This window comes from Abramis brama (assembly GCF_963993115.1).
Source record: "Abramis brama genome assembly, chromosome: 23".
In the NCBI taxonomy this organism is placed as follows: domain Eukaryota; kingdom Metazoa; phylum Chordata; class Actinopteri; order Cypriniformes; family Leuciscidae; genus Abramis; species Abramis brama.
Window position 1 is genome coordinate 9,722,569 of NC_139985.1, and position 12,319 is coordinate 9,734,887.

The 12,319-nt window shown below is 36.5% G+C and overlaps 1 protein-coding gene across 1 annotated transcript; it reads right to left on the bottom strand.

The window, feature by feature from the left end:
* Positions 1-5,907: 5,907 nt before the first annotated feature.
* On the bottom strand, positions 5,908-10,820 carry LOC311074589 (sterile alpha motif domain-containing protein 3-like; the record flags this gene model as incomplete). Its single annotated transcript, XM_084101295.1, has 4 exons — positions 5,908-6,482; positions 7,163-7,255; positions 9,754-9,909; positions 9,999-10,820. The coding sequence occupies 4 exons, from the start codon at positions 10,818-10,820 to the stop codon at positions 6,192-6,194; spliced, it is 1,362 nt and encodes a 453-aa protein (XP_083957421.1). The 3' UTR covers positions 5,908-6,191.
* Positions 10,821-12,319: the final 1,499 nt, after the last annotated feature.

Consider the following 12,319-nt stretch of genomic DNA (forward strand, 5'->3'; position numbering starts at 1 on the left):
GTGACAAAGTGAGACCCTTTGACCCCCCCAAAATATTTGGACACTGAAGTCACAAAAAAACCTGAGCATTAGCAAACTTGTCAGAACTATTTGCACTTTTATGCTATGTTTGGAACTTATTTGGTAGATGTGTGTCACCATTATGTTCAGTTTAGTTTTGTTTTCATGGACTTGCAGTTTGTTGTCATTTGTCACGTGTCTTTGTTCAGATTCCTGCCACTCATCTGTCTCCTTGGTTACAGTCATTATTAGTTCATCCGTATCAGCTGTGTTCTATTAATTATCCTTGTTTGTGTTTGCTTTATAAGTTCAGTTTTGGTCTATGTTACCGTTAGTGTGTGTTGCCCAGCCTGTCTTTGTGTTATTTGTATTATCCTCATTAAAGTTCGTATTGGAACTTTATTCATAATCTTCGTCTGCCTTCCTGCAACCACCCATGACAGTATGAAGGTACCTCCTAAGAAAACAGACAAAGGCATAATGTCACATTTATGAATCTAGAAAAAAATTCAAGTAAGTTTTAGATCCAACCGAGTGAATACTAAGGACTACAATGATTATTTCTTGCTTTAATACGTTGAAAATATTTAATAATTAAACAAACTATTATCAGAAAATATTTTATTCCCTCCACCAACCTCCAAACCACACACAGGTTTGTGGTATGGTATATCATATCAGTGAAGGATACATTTACGCTGTCTTTATCTTAAGATGAAGACACCTAATGCTATATGACAGAATATTATGAGGATATTGAATTTGGATGTGCATTGATGTCTTTCTACCTCTGAAATTCAGACCCAGCTTAATTAGACAAATAAAAGTGTCCAGACTTGGTCTTTTTGGATAGTACATTGATTGTGTTCATTTTAAAGGGGTGTTATAATGCCCTTTTCACAAGATGTAAAATAAGTCTTTGATGTCCCCAGAGTGTGTACTGTATGTGAAGTTTAATTCAAAATACCCCACAGATATTTGTATGCGTGTTAAAATGGTCACTTTTTGAGGGTGAGCAAAAACGCACCATTTTTGTGTCCCTTTAAATGCAAATGAGCTGCTGCTCCCGGCACAGAGGGCGGAGCTTCAAGAGCTTATTTTACCTCACACAGACATGCACTGAAAATATCAAACTTTTAGCCTTTTATGTTCAAACCGGAGTCAGCCAAAGATGGAGAAGTGACATGTAGAATGCAACAGGACATTTCTGAATGGTTAGTTGATGAATTTATGTAGCTTATGTGTAGTTATATTTTAATCATTGATTAGCATATTCTGTCATACGATGTAACATTTGTCCCTCTAGAAGTTAATAAACAAAACTGCATGCATTTTGCAGAAGAACATTGTTTTGGTTGTGCTTCGGCCCTGTGCTGATGAATATGGTTATCCTACTGCTCATAAAACATTCACTACTATGGCTTAAGAGATATAACCAGTTTAGATGGAAAGGATCTCAAGCTGACTAGCTAAAGACGTTACTGCTATACCCATTTATAGACATAGTACTTCCTTTAAAACAAATTCAAGCATAACTACAACAACCATATATTTTAATGACCCTTCACAATAGTTAATACTTTACAATGAGCTCTGTTTGGGAGCTTCATGTGGCAATTTATCTGTTAAATAAAATACCTTACTCACCTTTTAAGTAATAAAAATGCCATCTCCACATAATTTCTACAACTTTTCAAACCTCTCAGTTCTCACCATCTCCGAACAGCCACGCCAATAGGCTTGTTTGAGATGCGCCTTGCCTCGCCTGAAATGTATGCGAGAGTCGGCGGCTGCAGTGAGGGGAGGAGGGAAAAAAGTGCAGGCAAGACGGACAGTTCACTGAACTTCACTTCTCGCAGTGGATCAGACACCTGCGAGATCAAAGACAGATATCGCGGGATTCACGCTCGTGTACGGTGTTGCTAATAAACTGACACATTTCTAACCGGCATGCATCTCGCAGTGATCACCGGTGATCGGTTCTGTGCGGATTTTGCTAATCTCAAACAAGCCTAATGTTAACTCACTCGTTGTGACAACTAACCTATGCCACTCCCCAGGGATGGGCAGTATTTCAGATACATGTATTTAAAATACGTATTTGAAATACAAAATACTATTTTGTATTTTAATGCCTTTGGAAAAAATCTAATGTAATTTGTATTTAAATACATTTAAGATGAGTATTTTTGTATTTTTAAAATACATAAAATACTTTTTGCCAGTCAACCTCTTTATCAGGGTACATTTGTGCATTCACTAGCTCAGCATTGGATTAGAGATTTTTTTTCTCTTTTTTTTCTTTCTTTTTTTTATATAAGGTGAGAATGTCATGATCAATTCTACTTGTTGATTAAAGTTAAAATAGTGCATTATTCACTTCAGTTAACATGAAAGAATAAAAGAAAGAATAGTTGATTTTTATCAACTAGCTTGTCAAATGTGTTTAAAGCATTACTGCATGTTAGGGCTGGGTGATATGACACTACATATCATAGCAATGATATAAAGTGTGAATTGATGGAACTTTTTCTAAATCGTTTACATAGATGAGCCTATTTGTGGGGTGAGCAAATTTATCCGTGCAGCTTTTAGTGGGCAGGAATTATTGGAACGTTGGAGTGGAAAAAGAAACACTGATGAATGATACTCCACAAACATCTTCAGCTTTTAGTTTTATTGTACATAAAAAATAATAATCAAAAAGGGGTAAATAGTGTCAAATGAATCTAAATGAATTCTAATTTACAATTTTAGATACACTTTCTAATTTTAATAAAGTTATAGAAACAAATAAACTTTACATAAAATAAACATAAAATTACTTAAAAAGCATTGGACTACAACAACAACAACAACAACAAAAAAACAACAACAAAAAACTCAAAAGAGTTTGAAATTCAGTTTATTCTGTGGAATCAAAACTGATATTGAGAATTGTGAAACCATGATATTGTTACTGTGAAGTAAAATTGAGATTTTGGTCATATTCTTCAAAGAAAGAAAGAAAGGGCAGAGATGAGGTTAGGAATGAATGTAGTTTCTTATGCCTATGTAGTTTCTTCATTCACTGTGACCTATACCTGCACTGGATGGACAATTTCACATGTATTTAGTGTATTTTCAAAATACAAAATACTGTATTTGTATTTAAATACATTTTTTCACACAGTATTTTGTATTTGTATTTAAATAAATTTTTTCACACAGTATTTTGTATTTGTATTTAAATACATTTTTTTCACACAGTATTTTGTATTTGTATTTTAAATACATTTCCATGTATTTATGCCCATCTCTGCCACTCCCACATCAAAGTAGCTGGAGCAACTTTTCTCTATTTACGTATATAACGAGACAAGCACGTATGTACACAATTTCCCCCCAAAAAATTATTCCGCTAGGTCTAAAATATAGGCTTACCATAGTGAATCAGGGTAAGACAAAAACATGTTTTGGAAGAAGGATTGATAATGTATTGACTCATTATTTAAATTTTGTTCATTTTGAACCATTACAAGTTACATAGTATACCTTTAAGCAAACACTGATTTGCTTCTTTCTTTAATATAAAATCCACCCAGTATTCTGTGTCTATTGCAATGACTTTTAGAAAGTTTAGAATAAGTTTCAAAATATTTTATGGGCCACTGTTACTAAAGAAAAGTTATTTAGAGATTTTTCATAAGCTTACAGTTTCTGTGCAAGTGGCAGATCCTTCACACATTGGAAAAACAATCTTTTTTTCAGTACAATACATACTTTTCTCATCCTGCAGTCTTTCACTCGAGGGAGGAACATACAATAGTTCTCTCTCTCAGTGCGCTGAACTGAACTTTGATTCCCAACCTTTGAATTAAACAAAGTGTAAGAAATCTCCGGACGATACGTGTTTTTTGTTTTAATTCATGTCAGCAATGTTTCTATTTGCAATATGCCCTAGAAAGGTTGGCAGTAAAACATTCAACGCATTCCAGTACTAAGCAGTATTCGTATTTACCCCTTCTTCATCAGTCAATAGGCAACAACTTAAAGATTAAAAGAAGAAATTGGTTTGCTAACCCTGTCAGCTACATTAGCCGCTTTCCGACCAAGTAGTTACAGGAACTTAGTTCTAGGAACTGTCCACTTCTAAACAGTTCTAAGAACTACTCTCCCCCAAACTCGGTTTTGCTGTTTGCGTTTGCACTGGCCAAGTGGCCATAGGAACTGGTAGGAGGGGTAAGGGAGTGACGCAAGCACGGTGACTTTTATTTTGACGGCGTAACGGACCTTTATTTTGGCGGCGCTGAGAACGCCAGAGCAAATAATGCTTGCATTCTCTGTGTTTATTAGTTAGTGATCTGTCTAACAGTACTGTTTAACATGTTATTAGATAGAACTGTTATAGAAAGTAGACAGTATATGACAAAAAGGTTATTAGCCTATGCCGTGTGGTTGATGTCCAGTGTTGCTAGCTGGGCAGATAAACATAATCATGTTTGACTTGGTCCCCTCAAAGTTGCGTTGGATTTTCTCTTCAGCATAAAGGTTTAGAGACCCATCTATCACTGTTTTCCATGTTTTATAGTTAGTTTATGGAGTAAATATATAGGCTATAATCTGTGTGTTTACATTCTAGCCGTTTTAAAAATGGCGGGTGCTGGTGCTCCGTGTGCGTTCGGTCAATCAGCGAACACTAACGTCACGGGTAGTTCCTATAGTGCTGGTTTAGACCCTACTCTGAAGTAGGACCTAAATTAGTTCCTCCAAATGGAGTTCCTAGAACTAAAATCGTTCCTAGTTCCTGCGGTGCGAACACGCCGACATCCGGGTACTTTAGCCAATAGTTCTAGGAACTGTGAAAAGGTTCCTCCGGTCGGAAAGCGGCTATTGACACAGTCTGCACTTTGGGGTTTCAGCACTTTTTGTGTTTGACGGATAATGTTTATGCATTACTAAACGACAAAGCTTTTAATGCACTGAGAAAAACAATAAGTAGAATTTACTCAATTTTTATAAGGCAAGTTTTTGCACGAATTTTTTTCAAGTAAATTTCACAATGATGGAAATTAAGTAAATCTACTTAACTAAGCCGAGTAAAATTCACAAAGTGAATAAGTACAAATAACTTGGCCTGTTAAATTATATTGAGTAATTTTTACTTACAAATCTGATGTAATTAATATAATTAAGTAAAACCACTTGATATTTTAAATAAATTTTACTTGTTTTATGCAGTGCTGGAAATTATTTTAAATTAAATGTTACTTGTATAATCTGACAAAATAATACTGTGACAATGTGCTGTTAAGATTAATTTATTAAGCAATAAGCATACTGAAACATTTCAGTGATACATTAAATGCAAAATACAATTAGCAGGTTTTTCCTCAAGGGTACAGTTCTGCAGTCACAAAATGAGTGAGTCAACAAAGCAGATAAATGCCTATGAACATCCACTGTACAAAAACATGCAAATTAAGTCCATTTTAAATTTCAGTATCAAAACATGACATTAACAAACTGCTGTCACAAATTAAACCTGCTAACCAAGCCTTATCCTTAAAAAGGAAACTCATAAAAGTCCTTACCCACTACATTTAGAAAGCCGTTTAAGATAATAAAAAACCTGAAATACAAATCCTGCAATTTGTAAATGTAAAAATTTTTGTACAAAACAGTTTTCTCAAATGATGGCAACCATTATCAACTCGGTTGCATGCACATCTGTTATGTTAAAAACAAATACAAATATAAATGTAAAGGTTGCACACAAAGAACATTTTGGAGCAAGAGTCAACAAGGCAGATAAATGCCTATTAACATCCACAGTACAAAAACATGTAAATTAAATCGAGATCAATCTAAATTTCAGTATCAAAACATGACATTAACAAACTGCTGTCACAAATTGCTAACCAAGCCCCTACCCTTAAAAAGAAAACTCATAAAGTCCTTACCCAATACATTTAGAAAGCCGTTTAAGCTAATAAAAAAACTGAAATACAAATCCTGCAATTTGTAAATGTAAAAACATTTGTACAAAACAGTTTTCTCAAATGATGGCAACCATTGTCATCTCAGTTGAATGCACATCTGTTATGTAAACAACAAATACAAATATAAATGTAAAGGCAGCACACAATGAACATTATGGATCAAGAGTCAAAAAGGCAGATAAATGCCATATGAACATCCAGGGAAACATTTCAAGCAAGCAGCTTGTTTTTCAAAGATCGCACTTTCGGAGAGAGCTTCAGACCATCAAGATCCAGAAACAGCTTCTGGAAAACCTCAAATGTGTACTTTAGCTTGGAGGGATATTGAAGATTTAAGGCATAAATCAGTCCCATCAGAAGAGCACAAGCTTTCACAGTATTTCCACATTTAGTTAGGACATTTCTTCCTTCAAGCACAATGGACACCACTGGCTCTCCGTCTCCATTTCCATGGACAAGAATCTTCAGGACATCTTCCGCGAAGTTTTCTTGATTGCCATCCTTAAGCAATCCAGGAGGATGAGGGGAAAAGCACATTTAAAAGGTTAATACCCTCATAAGCTGTAATGTTGTATAAACATTAAAGAAAAAATGTCCTTCTTTGCACATGACAGGCTGGAGCAGCCTACCAGGCTTTGCAGTCTTGTGTCACCAATATGAGAATGACTGGTCTTCAGTGATTGGGAAATTAGTCATTTTTACTTAAGTTCCAAATTTATATTTTTGGATGAAATATTTGATGGCTTATTTACCCAAACTTGTATTGTTTGAACATCCGAACCAATAAACATCCCAATATCCAGTGTGTTGTGTGGAGTCAGCATCTACCCCTCACAAGGATCACTGAGTTTCTTGGGCCGGTTGCCTTGATGACTGTTGCCAGGGGTGACACTGACCACATGCAACACACACTTGAGGAGAATGGTTTAAATTTATTAATTCATTTACTCAACCTCATTTCATTCCAAACCTATAAGACCTTTTCTCATCTTCAAAACACAAATGAAGATAATTTTGATGAAAGCCGAGCTAAAAATCTGAACTAAAATTTTAACAGTAAATATTTACTCTTTTCATTTTTGGGTGTACTATCTTCATAAATATTTTTCATTTCTAACACTTTGAATATCTTATGTGGCAGATTGGATAGAAATGATTAGCATAACATGTCTGGGACTTACACTGCAGTCTTTGAAAAGATTCTCCTCCACCTCACCCAGATATTCAATGAGACTGCGGATCACGGTATCTCGTTTTTTCTCAATGGTGTGGCCCTGTGAAGAGATTTATTTATAATAATCAATACTAAAGAATTGTCATTTGACAACCTTTTTTCAATTTTTAAGATTTCATAAAAGTAAACATTTTAAAAATGTTTGTTTGTTTGAAGGGTTTCAGTTAGTAAAATAGACAGAAAGACAGATGGAGGGACAGATAGAAGAGTGTGGAGGAATGGGTGTCATCGAGCAGCATTTGTAATTGATGACCACCACATTTTAGCAGCCATTACACAAATCAACATAACAGAATATTAACAGAGGTGTAAAGTCCAGGGATCAGAAAGTAAAAGTCCTGCCATGTTTATTCCACCCATGAACTCAGCCAGCTGATTTCACTAATTAGTTCTCTCTCCTGGCTGAAAAACTGTGCTAATAGGTTGGTTTTACGTGACGTCACGCTGCTGCAATGGAGAGCACGAAATTCAGTTGGAGGGCAGGAAGTGAAATAGCTGAGGATCTGCCGTCTGAAAAAGGCCAATGTTTTGTGTAGTTTACAGCTGCTCCAATCGTTCTAACCAAGAAAAGGGAAAGGGTTTTTATAGAGTACTGAAGATTGTCACTCATAAAGGTGAGAAATGTAAAAAGCTCACAGAACAACACCGTAAAAAGTGGATTTTTAACACAAGTTACGTCTGCGGTCGGGAGGAGCAGAGTCTGTTAAAGGGATAGTTCACACAAAAATGAAAATTCTGTCATCATTTACAAGTTCCAAACTTGTGTGAGTTTCTTTGTTCTGCTCAACACAAAGGAAGATGTTTGGAAGAATGTTTGTAACCAAACAGATCTCGGTCCCCATTGACTATAATAGACTATGGTAGTCAATGGGGACCGAGATCTGTTGATTACAAACATTCTTCCAAACATCTTCCTTTGTGTTGAGCAGAACAAAGAAACTCACACAAGTTTGGAACTTGTAAATGATGACAGAATTTTCATTTTTGTGTGAACTATCCCTTTAACAGACTCTGCTCCTCCCGACCGCAGACGTAACTTGTGTTAAAAATCCACTTTTTACGGTGTTGTTCTGTGAGCTTTTTACATTTCTCACCTTTATGAGTGACAATCTTCAGTACTCTATAAAAACCCTTTCCCTTTTCTTGGTTAGAACGATTGGAGCAGCCGTAAACTACACAACACATTGGCATTTTTTCAGACGGCAGATCCTCAGCTATTTCACTTCCTGCCCTCCATCTGAATTCCGCGCTCTCGCGATACAGCAGCGTGACGTCACGTAAAACCAACCTATGGGAAGAGGTATATATGAAGAGTTCAGATGCAAAAGCCTTTAAATGCCATCTGAAATTTTCTTATAGAATGATCATTTTTATCAAGCTCGTATATTTAAATTCAATAATTTCACTTAAATGGAAATAAAGATTACCTATTAATTATCATTTAAGTGAAATTACTGAACTTAAATAATACAAGCTTGATAAAAATTATCATTCTAGAAGAAAATTTCAAATGGCATTTAGAGGCTTTTGCATCTGAACTCTTCATATACACACAGCAGTCTCACCTCAATCCATTGACCGTTTTGCAGCATCCTCCCACCACCCCTTCTCCACACTTCTAGTCCTAAACACTTACATACGGGGGGAGTACTCTGGGTTCGGTCCGAACTCGGAGCCCTCCCACCGGACAGCACGCCAAATACGCATTAAACTTTACCCCCCCAAATTGTATGTAAGTGTGAACTCGTGAATTAAACACAATATGCTCCCACCAGTCCTGAGATCTCTCACACACAATAACTGAAGCATATGTGCAATGATGACACTTTTCATCCTCCTTTGCCTCAAAATCATGGTGATGTTTGGCAAACTTCTCATACATCGCAGAGCTAGGATCAAGCATATTTCGCGTCCGCCCATCTGTGCAAGAGAATTTAACCCTTTAAGCATGCGCGATGTTTCAGATAGTATGGCAAGTGTAAACACATGAATCGGATATAAGAATGTGTAAACGGACGGTCAAAAAAAAAAAAAAAAACTCTGATAAAGGTACAATACGGACACTCCGCAACAGTTTACTCAATAGACGTATTCTCCATGTTTACTTCCTGCCCTCCATCTGAAATCGCCCTGCCTTCGTGCACGTGACTGAAACCCAGCTATTAGCAAATCCAGGTGATTGGAACAAATTACCAGCCCGTTCTCATCCCAAGGCGTCATAATACTGACGCTGTTGACATTTCGTCTGCATCAAACGCACATTGCACCCTTTATCGTCAATATGAGACGCAGATAGAAATGAGCCAGGAGGCGCCTCCTAGCGGTCTAACCCTAAACCTACCCCAGAACTAAACCTACCCATATCCTGTGCGTGTCATATTGACGCTAAAGGGTGCCATGTGCGTTCGATGTAGACGAAATGTCACAAGGGTCAGTATGTGACGTCCAAGGATGAGAATGCGTTGAAATTACTGAGGACTTTTACTTTCTGACCCTGGACTTTACACCTCTGTTCATACAGCTACTTTTTTTGCATACCTGAAGCAATGCACTGAGCCGTGGCTGTATCTTGACTCCTGCAACACCTCCCTTAGCTTTCAAAAGCTCCAAGATTTTTGGTGTGTAGCCATCTAGTTTGTACATAAAGGTTTGCTCCAGGGGTACAGCAGTAATTCTTCGGAATTCCTCCTTAATCTGTAAAGAGTTAAATAATTCATACAGAAAAAAATCCTTATATGGATATCAAACAATCAAAATATAACACCTACAATAATGTAACTTACCTGTGCTTCTGTGAATAAAGCAGGCCATCTCTCCTGGCAATCTTTAATTGGTGGGCTGAGATTGACAAATTCATGTCGTCTGTATGAGAATGTTTTAGACATTTTCTCTGCAATGACTCTCTGATTGTCTTTCTTTTTGATTTCCTCCAGCAAAGTTTGATGTTCATTTTCTAGACTCTCAAGGGATTCCCCGTTAGGGTGTGGTGGAAGATAATTCAGTTCAGCTTTTTTTGGTTTTTTGACATTCTTGCTAGGAACTCTTTCATTTGGATGCTTCGTTTTCAAGGTGTTAACTGCAAGCTCTGGGTAGGCTAGCTCTCGGTTTCTTAACTTAGAACGATAGTTGCCCATTTTGTATTTCAGACTCTGTTGCCAGCCGTACATCCCTGAAAAACATCCAGGTTCCTTCAGGCATGGATTCTTTTCTATCAAAGCCTCTATGACTGACTGTATTTGGAGATTTGTGGGATATGCAGTGTATTTAAATATGGATTCAGCAAGCTTCTGCAGGATGTCAGATTTCACACTATGATTTTGAAGGAGAGTACCATCTTCAAAATATGTTTGATTTCCAGTTTGTAGAACTCTTTCAATATCAAAGGAAAACTCTGGAACTTCAAATTTTTCTGGCCACTTTTCCGTGCGACCCTCAGATGGTGCCAATCGCAATGTCTCTCTAGAACTGGTTGAGGCTTGGTCATCTGTAGAATGCTGATCCAAATCTCTTGGAGTTAAGATGTCAGAGTCACAAACCGGTGTCAGTGTCAAAATTACTGATGGCTCTTCTACTTTTCGAACGATTTTGATTGAGCCCTTGTTCATAATGTCATCAGTAGAGGTCAGAGTAAAAAACTGACCAAAATCAGTGTCCATGTACATGAGACTGAAATGTCCATCCAATTGAAAAGTCTCTTTTACAATTGTCAGAAGATCATCGACTGTGTTTGGAATCCCATTTGGAAGGAACAATTTCCGTACGTCATGGTCCTGTAGAATTACTCGTAGTACAGCTGGGCTAGGTGAGGACATTGTTGGTTTTTCACAATCTCAACCTAAAAGGAAAAACAAAGTAAAGAAATGGATTTAGCTGCTTAATTTTAATTTCATAACTGCTACCACAGTCTCTCTTACTTTCTCTTGCATATATTTTACACGACATGCACCTGCACACACACACACTTCATTACATTAATACAATCTTTTCATCATCATCATCATTAACAAAATACTACACAATAGGGTTGGGCGGCATTACGGTAATATCGGATACCGCGGGATCTTAAAATAGCACCGTTATCAGTTTCAATACCGTCATAACCGGCACTTATATAGCCTATAATATATATAATTTATTTATTGCCTAAAAAATGCTTATGTGTGGTTGCAGTTTGGCAATATTTCTGGTTCCAACCGAATGAGAAGGGAGAGGCGGTAAATACTGACGAGGCAATTTGTAAATTAAATTTGTAAAAAGGTGACCAAGAGAGATGTAAACACCTCTAACCTAATGTCGCATCTCCGAAACAACTGCTGCCAGGATGCATTTTGTTCTAGAGTTCATTAAATAAGCGCATTAATTTTCGTATTTGTTAAAATATTATAATGTTATTTTTTCCATCTTTGTTGATTATGAAAAGTGAACTGCACAAATAAGATAGGATGCATCGGGAGTCAGACGATTTGACTACTTCAATAAATTTCGTTTTGTAAAAGGTCTCTTTAAAACGAATTTTGTTTTGTATAAATTGTATCTTAATTTAATAAATTTTTCATCAATCAATTGCCTGGATTTAATATAATCATGACATGATGGGCGCTGGCATGCCGCGGTCACTTGCATTGAAATCTCATAAATTAACCGAAACTCGGAGATGGCGATCGTCAATTTCTTTAAACAAAACAATTCAAAACGAAAAGAAATATACGGTAGCCTACTCTGATTAATCCATGATGTGCATTTCTCTCTATAGCGTTCACAGAAGATGGCTATCGTCAATTTCTTTAAACGAAACAATTCAAAACGAAAAGAAAAAGGCCACTCTGATTATTTAATCCATGATGTGCATTTCACTCTAGGCACGTTCATACGGAGATGCGATCATCAATTTCATTAAACGAAACCATACAAAACGAAAAGAAATAAACTAGCCTACTCTCTGTAATCCATGATGTGCATTTCTCTCTATTGTTCACTATGGAGATGGCGATCGTCAATTTCTTTAAATGAAACATTTCAAAACGAATAGAAATATAGTCTTAAATAATCAATAATGTGCATTTCTCTCTATAGGCGCGTTCACTACAGAGATGGCGATCGTCAA